General features: G+C 34.9%; 1 protein-coding gene across 1 annotated transcript in view; it reads left to right on the plus strand.

Moving 5' to 3' along the window:
* Positions 1-17908, plus strand: part of LOC107662648 (proton-coupled folate transporter) — a 24310-nt gene extending 6402 nt beyond the window's left edge. Inside the window, exons 3-4 of the mRNA XM_016452727.1 lie at positions 809-965; positions 17705-17908. Coding sequence (XP_016308213.1) covers positions 809-965; positions 17705-17756 — 209 coding nt within the window. The 3' untranslated portion in view covers positions 17757-17908. The remainder of the gene's footprint in view (positions 1-808; positions 966-17704) is intronic.
* Positions 17909-22365: the final 4457 nt, after the last annotated feature.

Genomic DNA, 22365 nt, shown 5'->3' on the forward strand with positions numbered 1-22365 from the left:
ACACCCACACCTTTTCACCATTAATAGCTCTTTATTATTTTCCATGGACCCATTTCACATTTCTGGGGCTCTCAGAAAAAAACAAAAAACAAAAAGAACAAAACACTTAGCGTTTCTATGACTTTGAAAAACATTGATAGATTGATTTGTTGGTCAGAAAAGACAAATAAGTCACATTCACACAGTGACTAGTTTCTGTAACTTAATGCCAGTGTAATATAACACATAGTGTTATAAATGTACATTTATTATTATTATTATTATTATTATTAATATTTAAAATAAATGTTAAAAACCTGTTAGATTTACAATGTTAATACCTGTGGAAACACATCATCACAGTTCATTGCCCAACGAAGCCTCCCATATTGATAAAGTGTACAGCTTGAAGGCAAAATAAGTTGATTTGGTTAAAGCTGTCTGTCAAATGTATCAGTCAGTGTTATATATGGACACAATTTATGCAAAACAGAAGTTTGATCTGAATTTTAGTATAAAGAATACTTTGTGTTCCATAAACTAAATTAATGAGTACCACTGAATACAGCACACACAGTATTAATTTGTGTGTGTGCAGAAAAAAATTGGAGAAAAAAACCCCACATTTTTTTCAATCATTATAGTGGCGATATAAATGTTTATATGATGAATTTGATGAACCACGATAAAAAAAAAAATCTTTATCATGTAAAAATACAACATTAATTCACTAAAATTGACTTCCCACAAGCCAGCCAAGCCTGGTTAAACTGTTTTTCTCTAGATATCTGTTTCCCGTCTTTATTGACTTGCATGTTGATGTCCTCAGGTGCCATGTTCTCCTTCTCAGCCTCAGTGGAAGCGACCTGCATCCTTATTGCTGCTATGATCTTTAACGGGCTGTACCCCCTGACCCTGCCAACCTTCTCCGGGATGCCCTTCATCATCATGGCAGTCTTCACGCTCATCGTGCTCATTCTCTTGCAGTAAGTGAATCATTCTTTTATATGGAAACTGAATATAGTGAATGCAACACAACTTGTTTTTGATGCTTATGCCTACCAAGGCTGCATTTATTTGATCAAATAATACAATAAAAACAGTAATATTGTGAAATAGTATTACAATTTCTAATATCTGTTTTCTATTTGAATATATTTTACATTGTAATTTATTCCTGTAATGGCAAAGATGAATTTTCAGAAACAATTACTCCAGTCCTCAGTGTCATTTCTTATTATTATCAATGTTGAAAACAGATGTGCTGCTTAATATTTTTGTGGAGAGCATGACACTTTTCTTTCTTTGATGAAAAGAAAGAAATGACAAAATAGAAACAAATTCTTACCCCAGATTTTGTATTGAATGTTTAAAATGTTTAATATTGAATGCATCCAACTTGCTAACTATTCTTGAACAAAAAAGGTTGTGGCTGTTGCCATATCTAACATGAAATAGTTCTAAACTGCATAACGGTTTCAGAATAATGAGGTGTGACTAGTCTAATTTATGTTGGAAAACAAAACAGGACTCCCCAGGTAATGTTATCCGCAGACCTTATTTTACTCATAAATTGAAAACTATTGCTCTAAAAGCCCATTAGAAATTCCAGAGAGAAGCCATGGCTCAAAAATGCTAATTCTCTTCTGGGTATTAGGGCTACAAACTGAACACCTCTATTCAGTTTATTTGTATAGAGTTTTTCACAATACTTATTGTTCAAAAAGCAGCTTTACAAAGAATAGTGCCTTAAACCCCCAATGAGCAAGCCAACTCGACATTGGCAAGCAAAAACTCCCTAAGATATTTAAATAGATGAGGAAGAACCTTTGGAAGGAACCAAGGCACAGTTGGGGAAGTTCTCCTTCTCAGGCTGGCACATAATAAAAAACAAACATAAATGTGTACATATATGCATGCTTTAATTTGAGCATCTAATTATATTCATTATTGGCTTATCTGTTTTTCAATTAAATGTCATGATCAGTGTTCTATTTTTCTCTTCCACAATTCACAATAGTGCTTCAGATATACAGTGTGATTGTTGGCATGGCAACTCTTTTTGTCAAATGGGGTCACAGTTATTATCTAATTTTAATGTTAATTGCTTGCTTAGTGACTTGGATAATTGCATTAAATATTCGTTCTGAGGTAATACCAAATGGAGCCATAGTTTAATTGGAAATATAGAAAACTAATGTTTATTTTAATAGGTGGTTACTAATATACTAACATAAACAGACTGAACTGCATTGTCTTTCAAAAATATTTGAGTAACCTTCATACCCACTGAGGGTTGTCATGTGGAGGCATCCAGGTACATTGTCCCAGGCCTTGTGATGAAGATGGGCCATTATGATCCTCTATGGTTTAATATATCCCAGTGTTTTTTTTTTCTCGAAATAGCGTTTTGCTTCGAGATCCAGATTTTACATTGGAAATCAGTTGTCGAATCAACATGGTAGCATTAGCATACAAAATAATTTAATTTTCCAGGTAACTAATGTGATCTTTTAATGCAAAGCTCTTGTCAATGCTGTATGCTACTTACGAACCACATATATAACAGGTCTAAAATGTGTTTTACTTTGAAGTATGTCTGCATCTCCATTGGTTTTGATTTTTATATTTGGAGAAGATGAGCATGACAAATTGTGTGCTAATAGCATAACATAAGTACTTAAATTTGTCATGTGCAGAAATACAGAAGATGGCAAATTAGATATTGATCCATCTCTTGCATATTCTTCAGCATTTACTGAGAGAGGGATCTTAATACATTTCTTCTCTTCTCCACATGTACCTGTGATGTGAGCACTCTAAACACGTCTAAACTCAATCTAGGCACTAAGGTCTAGTTTCAAATAGTATATTAATGTTTTCAAAAAAATGTTCTTTAAAGTTCTTTAAGAGTTCTTTAAAGGTCAGTCATTATCATTTGGTAACGTCAGTATTGTAGTAAGGGGGAAGTCGTGGCCTAATAGTTAGAGCGTCGGACTCGTAACCCAAAGGTTCGAGTCTCGTACCGGCAGGGATTGTAGATGGGGGGAGTGAATGTACAGCGCTCTCTCCCACCTCGACTGAGGTGCCCTTGAGCAAGGCACCGAACCCCCAACTGCTCCCCAGGCGCCGCAGCAAAAAAATGGCTGCCCACTGCTCCGGGTGTGTGTTCACTGCTGTGTGGATGCACTTTGGATGGGTTAAATGCAGAGCACTAATTCCAAGTATGGGTCACCATACTTGGCCACATGTCACTTCACTATCAACTTAATAATAACACACTTCACTTTTAAGGGAGGTCGGTGTGGCTACACTGGGGTTTGTGCTGGTTTAAGGGCCTCAGACTGTAGAATTAATGTTTGTTTGTTAATCAAATATGTTATCCTAACAGAAAAGAGCACTGTTTTACAATAATGTGCATTGCAATAATGTGATGGTGGTGATGGCTTTTGATAAATGCTATTTATATAATGGTCTTCCCATTTGCTATTAAATGGAGAGACGTGCAACTTCTACCAAAACACATTATTATGTCTGACTCAACCTGCCTACATTATGTGACATTAGAGCATGGTGCTAGCAACACCAAGCTCATGGGCCCAATTTCCAGGGAATGCATGAATCGATACAGTTTATACCTTTAATGCAAATATGAGTTACTTTGGATGTAAATATCAGCAAAATGTATACATGTAATTGTTACGTCAACATGTATGTTGTTAAGTCAATAGTATCCAGTATTGTTTAGACTTTCAGAATATCTTCTAATGTGTTTCCAAAATAAAGGTTTGCAATGACACAAGGCTGTGTATATTACCAGTCAAAAGGTTTGGGGTCAGTATTTATTTATTTGAAAATAATTAATACTTTCAGCAAGGATACATTAAACTGACAATGAATGTAAAGATTTCTATTTCAAACAAATGCTGTTCTTTTGAACTTTCTATTCATCAAGGAGTCTTAAAATCGTATCAGGTTTTAAACAAAAATATTAAGGAGCACAACCAGTTTCAACATTGATAAAAATATGAAATGTTTCTCGAGCACCAAATCAGCATATTACAATGATTTCTGAAGGATCATATGACACTTAAGACTGAAGTAATCTCTGCTGAAAATTCTACCATCTTTTTTTACCATCATGAACTGCCTTTTTTTACCATCATGAACTGCCTTTTTTATTACTTTGTACTGTTCTCTGAGGTCCACTTATGATGTTATCAAGATTTTTACATGAAAAAAACAAACAAACAATATTTTAGCAGTAATAGGCTATTTTCTGTCCTGTTCTGATCCCCTCTCATCAGAATGCTCTTTTTGAATAGGCGTGGCAGATTGTAGATTCCGCTCCACTATGATTGGCTAACAGCTGTGTATGTTTGACAGCTACTTCCTATACAGATAGACGCTGCTGTGATTTAGGTCAAAAACGCATAAATACTCAGTTCATATCAAACAATCTGTAATAACATTAACGTATAATAACGTAATAAAAACAGTTACTCACACTTGTGTGGTGCGACATTACTGTCGGATCCAATATAGTCGCACACAATCGTCTTTTAATTTCAGTCTTTCAGAAAATCCGGCGTCGAATTGTGCCTTGTTTGTAAACGAATCTGTGGTGAAAAAAGTGAACAAACGACCAACCTTTTACTGACGCGGTCTGGAACTTCATTAAAAATAAAGCTAATCCACTCTTTCCTAATGTTGGGATCCGATGGAAGGTTATGCAAAGCACTGCACAGCGTCTTGTTATCTTTGGAGCATCTTTATCATTTGGTTTCTATGTAGACCTGTGTTCATCTCTTTCGTTATTTACACTAAGTGCGTGAATCGGTGGGCAGGGCTAAACAGGCAGTGATGTAGAAGCAGGCGTTGATCTTCTTCTGCGGAGGCGGGGTTTACCTGCTCTATTACGTCATAGAGCGGCACATTCCACAAGCTGTCATTTTGGCAGCTTCAATATAAGCTGTTTTTAGATTATTGAAAAAGTTTTGAACACTATTACATCATAGAGTAGAATATTCCACAAGCTGATGTTGTGGCAGACTGGCTTCAATATAAGCTGTTTTTAGACTAATGAGAAAGTTTTGAGTTCTGAAACTTACAGGATGTTTTTATAGTATGATGACCTCTTCCCAGCAGGCACACAACGTCATAAGACGCTGATATTTGGTTAAATTTAGGTTGCGACGTCGGGTGACCAAAATTCAATGTTAAGTCAACGTGAAAAGATTTTCATTTTCAACCAAAATGCAACGTCTGTCTGACGTCATGTCCAACGTCAACCTGACGTTACATAGACGTCCGGTGCCTGCTGGGTTATATGTCACAAGCTCAAGGGAATTTTGATTTCTCAGTTCATGACCCCTTTAAAAAATCTTACTGGCCCCAAACTTTTGATAGGTAGTGTAAATTATGACATAATTTTATTTTTGGTGTGAACTCTTCTGGTGTGAACTTTGATCTCTTTAAGCTCCTTCTTATAAACATTTGACTAACTAACTAACTAACTAACTAAATAAATAAACAAACAAACAAACAAACAAACAAATAAATAAATAAATAAATAAACATATTCAGTGACATATTCATTCAGTTTCATCCAAAACCAAAACTATTCTATTGAAATTTGAGATTTAACAGTCTGAATCGAGGCAGTCTGCATTTTATCTCAAGTATCTTTAGTTCATTGAAAGAAGAAGAAAAAAAAAAAACCTGCTATGTGCAATCACAGTAATAGCCCTTTCAAGGGGTTCCCTGAAAAGCTTTGATCTAACTGACACACTTGTCAGGTTGGCCATAACCAGCTCTACTGCCTCCATTATCAGCCTTCAAATTGATTCTGACATGCATTTGATGTTCTTTCTCGGACTATATAATTAAGTGATTGTCTTAGGTAATGAAGGCATTAAGTAATGTACACCTGCAATAAAGCCTGTGTGTGGTGGCTAGTGAAGTGTAGCATGGTTATCACACCCAGGCTGTAATTATACCACTAATGGGCTGTTCCCGGAGGCAGTGCCTGCTCAGGGTTGCGCAGTCTCCTCTGCGTCCCGACTCGAGCAGCACACTATCAAACCTGTGCAATTCAGAGGAAGACATACTGTTCTTAATCCATACTTAATCCATTATCCTGCTAGGAAATGATATGTGTCAAATCAGAAATTGCAGGTTGTCTCATGAAAACTCAAATTACACCCTTTGATATTTGGCTTTTTTATTTGCGTGGAGTGAATTTGAGAAAGGCACCCATAAAAGCAATATAAGCTCATTGGAAAAACTTGCCATTACTTATTTTTTTTGTGAAACTCCAAAAACATACTTACACAGTTTATACAATCCGCTACAATTTCCAGCTAAATGAACATTAGTGGCAAACTTTTTTTCCTTTTCACACAAATACAAAAGGAGCAGATTATTGATTAATAAATAATTATTTTTGCGTGTTTCCTTGCACAATATGTTATGAGCTCAAAACACTTTTACCGTTATGGTTTGTTATGGTTTAGGGCTGCAACAAATGATTATTTTGATTATCGGTTAATCTAATGATTATTAGAACGATTAATCGACTAATCAACAATTATTCCACTGATTAATCAGTAGACATTTATTGATTATTCAGCTTTTGCAATTAGTTAAAATATTTAGTTATACATATTCTAACAAATAAATTAAGGTAATCACTTCAGCTTTTGAAAGTCATATTATGTAATTAGTTATACAATTAATTTATACAAATAAATATGTTTGGCACACAAAATGAGATGACAGAGAAACTTTCTTATTTACCATTTAATTATCTATATGAAAACGTAACTGAATGACACATAACTCTGCCTTACATCTCCTTTTGTAAGTCATATGAATAAGAAACTAAATAAAGGTAAGTGATAAGACGTTTTATTTTTTTGATAAACTATTTTATTTACAACACAATCTCTCTTAAAATACCTTATAGGGCAATGATAATCAAAACAGTCCTGAGCTAGATCAAGCATTGATCTCTGCAAACCAAACTATAACTTTAATGAAATATTTTTTTCCCACTAATAAAAGTTTTGATCATTTGCTAGCTCCACACCGGAGAGCCGCTTTATAGCATAAAATCAAATTGTAATTCTAACTGAAAGCGACACTGACTCTGGTTTTCCATGCTTAATACTGTAAAGCTGCTTGATTTAAGGCTATCTATTGCATAAAGTACTAAGTTATATAAATAAACGTGACGTGACTGGACTTTACTGGAGTACTAAACTGCAGAGCTCGTGTAACATCCACATCTCTGTAATCAGATGCTTTCTTAACTGCTGCTTTCACACTGCCGTCAGGTTTTGATGTGTTTATTTTGTTATTTAGAGGAAAGCGAGCAGCATATATTTACATATTCATCCAAACGCCGCTCAGCAGTGTCACATGTTTGTTTCCATGCCCCTATTTGGTCTTCCTGTTCCTGCTCCCTGATTGTTTATTATTTGTCCCAGGTGTTTCTCCTGTTCATTGTTGTATTAGTTCCAGGTGTTCTTCATCTTCCCCTCAAGTCCTGTGTATTTATAGTGAGTCTAATTCCTAGTTTCTTTGTCTGCTGTTAAACGTCTGTTCCCCCTGCTACGTGTGCGTCTTGCCTCTATGTCGCTTTAGTACTCCGACGTCTCCTCGATTCCTGGTTCCAACACAGTAGCAGTAGCCGAAGCGTGACAAGCAGCTTCAGGTTTGGCTGCGTTTGCTCTGAAGCGCTGTGTCTTCTTCTCTTGAATTGCATCCAGGAGGGCTGAATTACTGTCTTGCACTACAGCTCCACACTGGTCAAACCGCATTATTGCAGGTTCTTACATTAGGTCATATGAGATCAAACGACTACTGTACTTGACAACAAAAAGATTTGTCGACAATTTTTTGTTGTCGATAATGTTGACTAATCGTTTCAGCCCTATTATGGTTTGAATTTGAGCAATTCCGATTTCAATTCCTATTCTTCTTATCGATTCTGAATAAAAATTAAGTCAAACATTTAGAAATATGTTACGCCCCTCATTAGTTAGGTCTTAGTTGTCTAGGAGTATTATTAGACGCAACACAAATCTTGCATGTGTGTGTCAGGGTGGTAAGGAAATTAAATGATTAAATGATTATTTACAATCTGTAAAATATTTATTTTGTGTCTTTATGCAAAACATTCTGTTGCAGCTGAATACCATGAATACAATCAGCAGCCCACAGAATTATTTACAAGTTACATTATTACTAACAAGTGTTAGTAATAAAATAAGAACAAATAAATGGATTAGCAATAACACAAATAAATACAACTGAACAAAGGTACAGAAATTGAAATAAAATGTAATCAAATGTGAAATAGCAATGCACAGGTTTTCTTTTTCTAAATAACATTTTTATTAAACCTAATTAAAGTAACAAAAATCATTCACTCAAGATCAGTGAATGATATTCTTTTTATTTTGTTCTATAAATAACATCAATGATACAGATGGCAGCAGGTTTATTAGGCTGCTGAAACTTTAAGATCAAATTCACGGATCCAGTCTACTGATACACATTTTTTTCTTAGTTGTTTATGTACACTTAAGACAAAACTGACTGTGTACAAGGATCTTTTGACATTATTTTGTGTGTATTTGCCCATACAAGAGCTAGAAGACATGAAACAGAACTCGATTCAGCATTTGCACACTATATGAGAGGTGGCTTTTCGTGTGTGTGCAGCACGAAAACAGCAAACGAGTGCCAAATTAAGTTATCTTTTGTGTTTTCTTGCACTTCAATGTTCACATTAAAATGTGCACTCAGGAATCAATAAGTGGAATTGAAATGTGTTTCTTATTGAATCCATGGTTCTTGAAAATTTGGAAACGGTTCTAAAATGGAACTGGTTCTCGATACCCAACACTACCATAGTGCATGATTTGTAAACTAATACATTTCGACATATGAATCACATATGTAAAATTCATATGGAATGGCATGGTTGCTTCAGCAAATGTGTTTCCATCTCACATTTGATATCGGTTAAGTTTAAGGTAGGATTTAGTGTAGGTGATAAGTTATTTTCAATCGCGATAGAGCAGTAACCTTTTAGCGCCACTCATCGGACATTACATTTCCAAACTTCTGTGATACATACAATGGATTCATGTTCATCTGTTTCTGAAAAAACTGAACATGCTTTTTGTGCCACTCACTGCACATTTCACTTTGAAAGTGCAGCAAAATGCGCAAGAAGCAACACAATCATGTTGCATAATGTTGTATCAGGCAAGTTCTTCCAGTGAGCTTGGGTTGCATAAATGCCTGAACGGCTTGGGTTTGAACATCCCTTCGCTACTGTACATAATTCCACTCTTATCGACATGAAAAAGCTTTTCAGAGAAAACAAATGTGAAATGTGACTAACCACTAGTTATTTTTTTCGTTGTCATCAGTGCCAAGAGCTTCACCACTGTTCCATCTCAGCCTTCAGGGACGTTTCTATTTCATGTCTGTGTTCTTGTGCGCATCTCGGGATGTCAGTCACAGTGAGGAAGAATTGCAGCATGTATGATACCCGACCCTATGGAATATTGATGAGTCTGAGGAGAAATAAAAGAGAATAAAAGAAAAAGTAATGACAGAGTCCGGGTGGGTGAGTAAGAGTAGTCTGCCTCTCTGGTGCCACTGACTCAAATCAGAGTTTACACAGGGACTCTGGAGACTGCAGACTTAAGACCGGTCTTAATCCATCCATCAAAGCCTCTCTCTCATTACGCTCCACAATTACCGGGACTATGAAGGGCTTGTCTGTTAAAATCTAACTTCAAACAGTCTTTTTTGTATTTAAGCGCTTAGGCCCTCTTTCCCCTTCATCTCTGGCCTCATATTCAGGATTTCGAATGTGATTATATCTGCTCAAACACCATAACTTGAGCTGTACTGTTTAGAGAGAGTGTTTACACCGGTGCCACGTGACTCAACACGATGCAAAACGAGGTTGGATTTTATAAATAATAAAAACCACACAATGGTCTCGTCACCTTAAGCCTTCTCTGAGTCCTTGCTTTGGTGACGTAATTCTGCATGGACTGTTTGGTAATGGAAGGCCATTTCAAGTCGGCAAGACTGCAGGACTGATGTATTATTTGAGAAACATGGAAATGCAAAATGGACCTTTATTCTTTGAAATAAAATAAAAGGTTTTAAAGCATGATGCTATAGGAAAACCTTTTTCAAGATCTATCTATCTATCTATCTATCTATCTATCTATCTATCTATCTAAAGGTTGGATTTTGTACTGTAATACATTATTTTGCTCATTTTTTCAAACTGGCAGACACAAATAAATTACTTTATTTGATAATCAACAGCAATCAACAGCATGTCACAGACACTGTTAATGCAGCTTGTCTGTATGTACATAGTATTATTTTTTGAAAGTGTTTGAGCGGCAGGATTGTAACTGTGATTGCACAATAATGTGGCAAGATGTTTATGGAGGTTGTCATCAATAAAACAGACTGTGTGGTAAAACTCGTTAAGAATTCAGGAGTTTCTGAAGATGTTTTGATGCTCATCCAGGTAAAAAGAGATGGAAAGCCTTTTTTCTCACATTAATATTTTAGAGAGGTGCAAGAAAAATAGATTTTCACACTTCATTCACACAGATGTGCAAGTTTGTGCAGGGGCGTGTCGAGAGCATTTTAAATGGGGGGCCAGGCTGGGGCAAAAACAAAAAACAAATGTTGAATCTATGGTACACTATTAAGAAGCGCAAACCTGCAAATTGTATATTAGGGAGCCACAGTATTTCTACCTGATCTAACCCTTGGATTTCATTTTATCACTGTGATCTAATGTAGGTTGATTAGGTTAATATTTTTGGGTCGAATAAAATCAAATAAATTAGATGTTACCACATGAGACATATCCATGTACATATTCAAGAAAAACACTTAAAGTGAATTAAAAACTTTACTCAAATGAAAAACCTTTCATCATCCTCATGACAGTACATGCTGGTTTTGTCTCATACCTAAAGGCTAAAACACACACCAGTTTTTGTTCTTTGCTGAGTTATACAATCAAATCCTCTCATTATAACATATAGAGTGTATCCACCATGTAAATAACAGATTGATTGCGCGGTGTAGATAGATTCATTGGTCATCATAACACAACTTTGTGATGAACAAAGAGTGACAGCTTTTTAGTGATTATAGAGGGAGCGCTCTTTGCACGATTTCTAGGCTGTAATCCATTCAAAATGCAGAAATTTAGTTTTTCGGCCACACACACTTTGCAAAGTTTCGGGAATGACATCCTCATATTTATGCGGGATTCACTCTCGACATAGCAGTGATTGACATGGGACAAATATGTGAAAATGTGCATTAAGACTAGAGCACCCTCACTAATTTCAGAAGCACCCTCAGTGATTTATTTCTGGAACCGGTCCTGGTTGATTATTGTACAACTATATAAAAACAACAAAATACAAATGCACTAAATAAAATAATCAAATAAATGCGTATTTACAATAAGCACTTAACACTTAAATAAGAATTAAATAATAAAATAAATAACTAGAGAAAGCTGACTATAATCAGCTTGCTTCCATTTAGTGGGATAAGCCTACTCGTCACCTGAAAAAGCACTTCTGGTCTTCAATGATGCAAGGACAAAATTTGACCAACCAGATTTCTGTGGGGGCTGGTGCCACCCCTGGCCACCATGTAAACCTGTCTCTGAGTATGTGTAAACACACTATTGATCAAAAGTTTGCCGTCTGCAAGATTTCCTGTAATGGTGAATTTTCAGCATCCATTAGTGTCACATAATCCGTCAGAAATAATTCTAATATGCTGATTTGCTGCTCAAGAAACAATATTTCTTCTTCTTTACCTCTTCTTCTTATTTGATGGTAAATAGTTGTGCTGCATAATAAAGTGTGGAAAGTGTGGATGTATATTTTCAGTGTTCTTGGTGAATACTCGAAGAACCACATAAATATTTGTATAACATTATAATGTCGTTACTGTCATTTTTGATAAATTTAAATTGTCCTTGCCAAATTAAAATCAATTTCTTTCCAAAAATAAATGAATAAATAAAAATACATACATACATACTGACAAAAATGACTGACCCCAGACTTTTGGACAGTAGTGTACATATCTATATTTTCTGTTAAAATAATACTATAAAACTATAGGCAGTGGCATGATCCAGGTTCAGTTAGACATGACTGACATTTGAATCCGTACATGGAGTTTAGCTAAACCTCTTGTGATCATTTAAAGTGGATTTATTCTGTCTTTCAATGAAAACAAATCCACAACTCAAGCTGGACCTTTATTACAGAGCTTGAATCTAAAATGTGCATGGCAGTTGGTCAATACATTCCTCTTGTTTTAATTGTTTATTTATTTATCGGTTCTTCTGAAGAAATGTGTATTGGCGTTAGCCTAGAGGGAAGTACAGTGTTCAGATCCTTGGAGTAAATTGTGTGTCTGGTTACTATGGCGGCACCATGAAAATGAGTATTGCTTTGTGCTGTGAATCTATAATGACGGAGAGTTCCAGTCTGGAGATGTGTTGTGGCCAAAATATACACTGCTTTGACATCTGCACCTCAGGTTTTGTAAAGCACCCATTTTTCATGTCTCGAAATTCATTTTTATATTGCAAAGCGTTGTTAAGATTAATGTTTGATGACTCTTGACTTTATTGGACAGATGCGGGATGCGGGATGCCTATGCACGGTTTTGAATGCAGAGAGGACGTCTTTTGCATGGCTGCCTTTAAATATGCAAGACCCCTGAGACTTTGTTTGTTTCAACTCCTGTTCTATTTTAAGCATGAATAATTACGCTTTTTTTCTCAGCCAAAACAACAGCATGGCAGTTCTGCAGGTGTAGATTATGTCCCAGTGCCTTAAATGCACTGAATCAATTAATGTGAAACCACACAACGTTTTAAAAATTACATTTAATATTCAAAATGTTAAAATGAAATAAATATATTTTTTATTTTAATAATTAATAATTTGATAATTTACTGTACATGTATCTTAATGAAATATTAACAATAATAAATAGTGTTAAATTATTATTTACAATTATTTAAAAAACTAATTGAGTTGCATGGAAGTTACATTCCAAATATGCTAAACAAATTACACTTAACACATCATTTTAAAATTAATTAAAAAAAATGCTATGATTAGTATTTTTGTTAAAAAAAAATCTATTATTGTTTATAATTTAAAAGAATTCAAAACACAAACATTAAATGTTGCATTTAGTTACATTCCAAGCACACAAAAATCACATTAAACAACATTGTAATCATAATGTTACGGTCCGTGGTTGTAGTTAGCGCACGACGGAGTAACCAAAATAGACTTTAGTTCCACTTTAACACAAAGAACAGGAGAGCAAAATAGCATCCACTCATGTGTACCATTAAATCAACATTAATCCAGGGCGAAGAACATATAGAAACTGAAGGCTTGTAAAGACAGGGAAACAAAGGAGCAAACGAGATGATCAATCAACACAGGTGAACAGACTAATTGAGTTGCATGGAAGTTACATTCCAAATATGCTAAACAAATTACACTTAACACATCATTTTAAAATTAATTAAAAAAAATGCTATGATTAGTATTTTTGTTAAAAAAAAATCTATTATTGTTTATAATTTAAAAGAATTCAAAACACAAACATTAAATGTTGCATTTAGTTACATTCCAAGCACACAAAAATCACATTAAACAACATTGTAATCATAATGTTACGGTCCGTGGTTGTAGTTAGCGCACGACGGAGTAACCAAAATAGACTTTAGTTCCACTTTAACACAAAGAACAGGAGAGCAAAATAGCATCCACTCATGTGTACCATTAAATCAACATTAATCCAGGGCGAAGAACATATAGAAACTGAAGGCTTGTAAAGACAGGGAAACAAAGGAGCAAACGAGATGATCAATCAACACAGGTGAACAGAATGAAGGTGATTAACTAATAATGAGAACAGGAACCAAACCAAATAAAGACAAACAGGAACATACACGTGACACATAACAATAACAACAGCAACAATAGCAAAGCTGTTATTACTATTATTATTATTATTATTATAAATAATTAAATATTATTTACATTTTAAAAATGCTAAACACAAAAACATTAAACGTTACATTTAGTTATAGTCCAAGTCCACAAGTCACATTAACCACATTAAAAGTAAAAGTAAATTTCATTATTATATTTTAATTTTAAACAGCTGCTTTTGTATTATTATTATTATTATTATTAATGTTTTTTGTTGTAGTTGCTATTGTTGTTAATACAACTGTTATACTTATTATTATGTAAATATTACCAATAATTATTTACAGATTTAAGTATTAAAAAATTATCTCAAGTTATTCAATTAGTTATTAAACTGCATCAAAGGAACAGTTTCCCTCAGACTCTTTCACAATACGATGATAATTTCGAATGTGCTGAAATGATAAACATTTCTGATACGATTTTGCAATTAGTGCCCTATTCAACCTCTATGTGGCTCAGACAATGAGGTTCAACAAAACTTTGGGAGGATGGCAATACCAGTGGCCAGCTAACACTGTTCAGCACCTGTACCCTCTCATTAAGCATGAATATAAAGGCCTGTCTCACTGTCTTCCAAAGCCAAATGCATTCAGACTGAGTCATGTGACACACCTGCACTCTGCCTGACAACAACAATTAGCCGTCCACACTGCAGCGCAATCCAACCCTTTACACAATCTGTTTAATTAGTGTCATTCAAGGGCTGCTTTGTTAAAGTCTCTTTTTGAGATTGCATGTTGGAAATGGCTTTTGCATATTTATTATTGACTTTTCCCAGAATTAAAAGCTATTATGCTCTTATAACTGTGCTTTTTCTCATATGCTCAAGCCTGGAAAGCAAACCTAGAATATTTATCAGGATATGGAGATGGGCTTAGATTAATGTGTCTGAAAATGGGAGAAAGTGCTTCTCTGATAGCATATTTGCAGGTTGCAAGCAAATGACTAATTCGCCCAGCTGTTGTTGTCAAAAGTATTAGACAAATTTATGGATAACCCTTAGATTTACTAGCCTGACATCCTGCCATTTTCTCCATTAGTATCTCTTTTTGGGGAAATTGATTCAACCTGGCTCTATTCACTTGGATGTTTATATTGTAACCCTTTAACCAATTTTTACGTCATATACAGTACTTTCAAAAAAGAATATATATACAGTATATATAGTATAAATGGAAGGAAACAATACCAGGGTGTTGTAAGTGGTTGCTAGGACATTGGTATGCAGTTGCTAGGGTGTTATAAGTGTTTTTACCTTAAGTGTAAGTGTATTCTGAGTGGTTGCTTACTTGCTTAATTCAAAAGAGCTGTTCCTCAAGTCTCTGTTAAATTTTCTTGTCATTATTTATGGGTTAGGTCCCTCTTCCGATGTAAATCTATGGGATTATATATATATATATATATATCCCGTTGCAAAAATAAAAGTAATGACACACCTTTCCCCAATTCAAAGTTTCAGCAATAGAAACACCTCAGCAAACATCACTAATGATGTAAATAATGAAGTAACAGTAAGACAGGTTGTATTTATTAACATTACTTAATGCATTTGCTAACTTGAACCAACAATGAACAAGATATGTTTACAGCATTAATCTTTGTTCATTTCAACTGTTAAATACACTAATGAATTTCTAAACATTACTAGCTTATTTTTTAACACTTGTTAATGCAGTAGTTAACATGTACTGATATAAAATAACACCTCTTTAAAACATTAATAATATTAGTTTATGTTCTTTCATACATTTACATTTCTTATCATTCAAGGTCTGCTCATTCATGCAGTGTGTTAACATTACTTAAAGCATTAGTTTCCATGAGCTAACATTGAACAGCACTTTATTAGTTGCTTAAAAGCAACAGAGCGCTTTTGTGAACCTCATTGTAAAAATCATTTCAACATCAGTTAATGTTTCTAATTATTATGGGCTCCTTACTAACATGATTTATCTTTATTATATAATTTATTATGCATTTACCATTATTTGACGTGTTACAAATTTTTGTAGGCTCTTAACTAACATTATTTAAGAGGAAAAGAGCATTTATTAGGGGTATTGCTGGATCTTATTGTAATCTGTATATAAGGTGTTGTTCATTGTTCATGGTCATGAATTAATCAATGCTAAGAAATTCAGCTATTAATGCTAAGAGAAACCTTGGTATATGTCCGAGTTTACATTAACAATAATTAGGTAATGCTGTATACAGGTGGTGTTCATTGTTAATTCAACTAATTTTTAACTAACATCAACTAACAAACAGAATTCTCAACAACAAATATAGCAAATTTGTTGTTGGCTCCGGGTCCTGACAACATTCCTGGGCGTGTACTGAGAGACTGTGCAGTGGAACTCACCGATGTCTTCACAGACATTTTCAACATCTCGCTAAGCCAGGCTGTTGTCCCCACATGCTTCAAAGCTACCACCATCATTCCAGTCCCAAAGAAGTCGTCTCCATCCTGCTTCAATGACTACCGTCCAGTTGCACTTACCCCCATCCTCATGAAGTGCTTTGAACGGCTAGTCATGAACCACATCAAGTCTGCCCTCCCTGGACCCCTTCCAGTTTGCATATTGGTCCAACCGCTCGACCGATGACGCCATCGCCACTACCCTCCACTCAGCACTCACACACCTGGACAAAAAAGACTCATACGTCAGAATGCTGTTCATAGACTTCAGTTCAGCACTCAACACAATCATCCCTCAACAGCTCATTCACAAACTTGACTTGAAATACAATCTGTAATGTCTAACTGAAATGATTAAGTTCTCTTATGATTAACTCTTCATATATATATATATATATATATCATTATATATTAAAACTTAATTATATATTATCATTTTTTAATTAAATAAAATGATTTTTAAATTAAATAATAAATAATTATTTTTAAATGTAAATATTATAATTTATCAATTAAATTATAATTATTTCATTAATATTTGCATTACAAACAAACTCAGCACAAACTCATAAAATGTTATACTTAGTTACATCCAAAATATACAAACATATAATTAAACTACATTCACACATACATACTGTTAAATGAAAATAAATATTAATCAGTATAATTACAGGTTGCATGCAAGTACTGCAAGACCTGTGCAGGAATTATGGTGCAATACCAGTGAAAAAGATATCGCGCAGTTGCATTTATGCATGTGTCAACACTTTTATCCAAAAATACAATACAACTAATTTTTCTTTTCCCACTGAGCGACAAGAAAAGACTTCAGCCGCCAGTGAAAGCCACAGAGACAGGAAGGTTTTAGTTTGCCCTTGACATTGCATAAACCTCCATGTGAATTATGAATGGCCTATTTATGACACCTGGTGGCCTGCTGCCATTCCTAAGCCAGCACTGAATTACACATACAACAAGTTATTTATTTATTTATTTGTTTTTTCCTTCTTTATTCGACAGTGATGTATTTCTATGATCAAATGTTATTATTTTAAAATAAACTAAAATCATGGTTAAATCACTGGAGGAGGGTGATTTACATGAAGTATACTGTGAAGGAACTTCTGTCTCTATTCTGTGGCACCTCCTCTTATTGTGACTGACATGTCTCTCTGTTGGCTTTTAGGTGGATTAGCGAGATGCCCGCCACTCATCCTCGACTTGTGCTTTCAGACTGAATCTCCTCCTTCTGGGTTATTCTTCCAGCACAAAGTGGATCCATGATTGAATATTGCACGCTTTTCTGTGGTGATCTGATCTTCTCTAAAAGTCTTCATGAAAAAAAAAAAATCAAATTTTTCGTGAGGAACACATCAATTACTGGCACATATTCCACCACAAACAAAATTGTGAAATTCAGATGAATTCACCAGTTGCACTTAAAACTGATTAATTTGTAATACATGTAAGTACTGTATAATAAATAACAAACTACAGAATAATATCATGCAGAAAAGACTTTCCCTGAGTTCTTTGGAGAGCTGAAATGCACTGCGGTCTGCCTGAGCGTGTGGTGAGAAGGCATTAATAACCTCTTAATAAAATTAGAACGGTGAAAGGTCAACTCCTGAATTGGAAGAAGTAAATGAGAATCGCTACTCTGAATTGTCCTCCCCAATAAGCCGTTTACAATTACACTGACACAGGGCAGAATCCTGGAATCGTCTGACAATTAAATACATTTCATGCCATAAAGTTGAGATTTAAGTTGAGTTTAAAAGCATTTCCTCCATTTACTGGGCCACAGAAGTCTCTTTGTGGCTCTTCGTCTCAGAACTCAGAGGACCATGTGGGTTCTGCTGTCAACAGCAAAACTTCAATCAAAGATAGTCTGTTGGGGAAGGACCTAAAAATAGAAAGAAAGATTACATGGGAGGTTTGTTTAGGGACTTTTGAAAAGGTACATTTCTTTTTCCAAACTTTATTCAAGGCTGCCATGAATGGACTTCCTTAATGTGGGTGTCAATAAATGGTGTACCTACAGCCATAATGGTGTTTTAAATGGACAAGCCTGTCAAATCAACATGAAATCTTATGTATTTCCAAGTGAAACAGGATATTTATTGGGAAGAAATGCTGAGCAGAAATTGATTTTATCCATTGGGAATTGACTGGATAGTGAAACGTGTCTCTATGATGTGATTGGAGGAGAAGTAAAACAACAACAACAATATTTTACATTAGATTAAAGATGAATATAAAGAATGATCTTAATTAATATTTTAAGATCAGTCTTTAATTTTATTCTTACTGTAACCTTCATATATATATATATATATATATATATACACACACACACACACACACATATAGTCATACACACACACACACACATATATATATAAATAAATGCAGCCTTGTTCAATAAAAGACATCTTTCAAAGACATTAAAAAACATTACCAACCCCAAACTTGTTGGTGGAGTATTATTATTTCTGATAAATTCTGCATAATAGAATCAGAAAGGTCTATTAAAAAATAAATGGGGTCAAATTTTTTTTTTTTTAAATGGTGACTTTAAATTACAATACGATTATTGATCACAGACATAATGTATTATCAATCGTCAGAATGGGCAGTGATACTCTCCTATTCATATATGTATAACACTAATTTGCTCATTAAGCTGGTAATTATTAATGTATCGAGGGACAAAATTCCATTTCATTGAATGACACTCCTTACTGCAGCTCGTCCCAATCAAATCTGCCGCGTTATGATGTAAAACAGTATCTTGAGGCTGCTTGAAATTGACTGGCTGATTGTGATGGGAATGAGAATAGAAGAGCTCCCTCAACAGCCTTTAGAAGTTTGGACACATGCAAACGCATCCAAATAGATATTAAAACACAAGAACAAACGTGAGCGGCGAGGGTAAGTGTCTCCCTGAAACTACCATCTCTGATAAGGCTGGAGAGAAGCTCATTACAAGCGATACACACACTGGCTGATGCTACACACACCGCAGAGGCGTCCCATCAGTTGTAATTATCATTGGTATACCCAGTGCAAGCGCTGGCAAGATCAATCCAATCACGGCACTGCAGCGTGACTGAAATTGAATTGTATAGTATTTAAACGATCAGACTGATACCAACTGCATCAAGACCTTTTCGGCAAACTGAAAATGCAGAATTGGGTAAGTAATCTTAACAAAGCCGTTTGGAGTGTGCTGGAATTGTGACTCCGTTTTGTTCCTCCCAAATAATGGAGGCAGTGCCATGTACACATCATAAAGCCAGTGCAGCTCTGTGTTTGTGTTTCAGGAGACTGCACTGCCCTTGAGCCCCGGGTACAGATGATGCTGACACCCACTGTAATGAGAAATAGAAGATGCCATTAATTGCCTTGCATGCGTTGTGAAGCGGTCGAAAAAGCCATCCAATCTCCGAGCAATTCTCAGAGCAATATCTATGCATAAGTATAGAAAGGAATCATTATTTTTCAATAGTCTTCCCTACTTGCGGCTCTGATCAATACAATTCCACACGGCCGAATGGAACTGCAGAGGACTTTCTATGGCTTTATTGCATCACTGCCTGCATTAGTGCTGACCAAAGGGGGTTTCTGTGCCAATAGTGTTTGACAAAACATATCATTTGAATCATATTGAGTGCTGTATTGAGGCTGGTTTAGATGGGAAGAGAGATATAATGATGCCATCATCTTGCAATTTGGAAGATTTATGATTGAGGCTTAAATTAATCTGTTACTTCTTTCACATTTTCTGTGCTGATTTTATGGGGGAAAAACAAAATTAATTTAAATATGGTAGTAAATGTTAAACAGAAATAAATGGCATAATAAAGCATAATAATAAGACAAAATATGTAATAAATGCACACGCAAGGGAATGTATAGCATTTGTGGATGATGAGAATTGCAGCGCTGTTCAAATCTGTTGATGTGTGTGTGTGTGTGTATATATATATATATATATATATATATATATATATATACAGTATATAATGTATGTATGTAGTTATTGACCAAAAAAATGTCTGAATATAATTTTCTTCTTTCATAGTCCACAAATTTGTATGCAGTTTACAAAAAAAATCTATAAAATTGTGGTGGCAAAAAGTATTACACTAACTGATTGATTTGAACCCCCCCCCCCTCCACATATAGACATTAACATTAATATTATAATTTATATTGACAATATTGTACATACTTTTGTGTGTGTATAACATTTCCAAATATCAAACATTTCAGTAAAATTAACCATGAGTTGGTAACCATAGTAACAGCCATTTTTTAAATTAGTTAATGTTAGGTTAATCAGGGCACCACATAGGATGTTTTTTTTTTAAACCAAACCAAATCCAAAAGTTTTGGTCTTTATATTAGTTATATAATACACATGCAGTTAAAAAAAAGTAGCACTAATTTGGTACCAATTTTTGAATCCATATGCTTAGATTCATGCAATATTTAATTCATAGAATTTAACGCATGAAATTGAAAAATTACATTTATTTAGCGCAATTAGACAACTACAGCTGTTTACCATACTGTTATTTTTACACATTAAACACACTGAAATGCTTCCTGAGATTTACTATTTAACCCATATAGCAGGTTCTGTATCTTCTGTGTTTAATTACTTATCTTCCCTCCAAGCAGGCGCATGCACAGATGCTTTAATGAATTTACTAGTCTGCTGTTGGCGTAAAATAGCGTCAAGCACAATTTAAGATATGACATTCCTTGTATGAGTTTTTTTTTTTTTTTACAACATAATATAGTTAAGTAATGTCACACGAGCAAAGAACACTATTTTCCAGAATATCAGCACAGTAATATTCATTCAGAATTATTAGACACAATATTGTCAATTTTGGCTGCTTTTGCACTATTTTGCCAATGAAAATAGTTCCAAACAAAGTCTCCCAGCAAGACAGAGTGTGTTTTGTTCTTGAATGATTCTAACAAATTGAGTTAATCAATAAATTAATGACCCTTTCATGAAGATGGTCATTTGCTTTGTTCATGGATGAATGAGCTGTTTTGAACAAATTGGTTGAATGATTGATTCTATTACTGACGTAAAGCCGTTTGCGTAGTTTCATGTAAAGTATCATTTCATTGTATATGCATTCATTCCACATCTGAGCTGCATAAAAAAAGTCTGTGTAAATACATCTAAATGCCACTTACAGATACAGCTTCTGTGCCACATCTGCAGTGCAAAGATGAATTTTGCTAACACTGATATCATTTGAGTGGTAACAGCCCTACAGTGTTAATTAGTCTGAGTAATTACAAGACGGTCTACAGTATATAACTTTATTTTTTCATAAATAATTACAAAAGGGGTACCCTTTGATTTGCTTGAGCGCCTGCCCCACAAAATGTCTGTTGATGGCCCTGCCTCCAATCCTCCAATGGATTTCAGCCATGATAGCAACAGACAGTTAATGCATCAAGCAATGAACACAGGTGTGCTGCAGTTTTCCAGCAGTTTTCCCTAGACTTGCGGTGTTGTTGGTAACTGCATTGCTGCATTTCAAAGATGGCAAGAAATCCAGTGGAAATGTTATTAACATATATTCTCCTCTCCAGGGGAGGCATTCATACAGTTAATACTGTAAAACACACACTCTCTCCCCAAACACATACAAACAGTCTTCAAACTGTGGCCCCTTGGCCCTGAATTAAATCAGATACTTGTGTGAAGCGTTTACCTCCATCTGAATCTGAAGGGCGGAAGAGTGAATGAGATGTAGAAATGGAAGAGAAAAACTTACCACCTTGACACTCACAAACTCAAGAAAATCATGC

The sequence above is a fragment of the Sinocyclocheilus anshuiensis genome, unplaced genomic scaffold (assembly GCF_001515605.1).
Source record: "Sinocyclocheilus anshuiensis isolate Anshui unplaced genomic scaffold, SAMN03320099.WGS_v1.1 scaffold715, whole genome shotgun sequence".
Lineage (NCBI taxonomy): Eukaryota > Metazoa > Chordata > Actinopteri > Cypriniformes > Cyprinidae > Sinocyclocheilus > Sinocyclocheilus anshuiensis.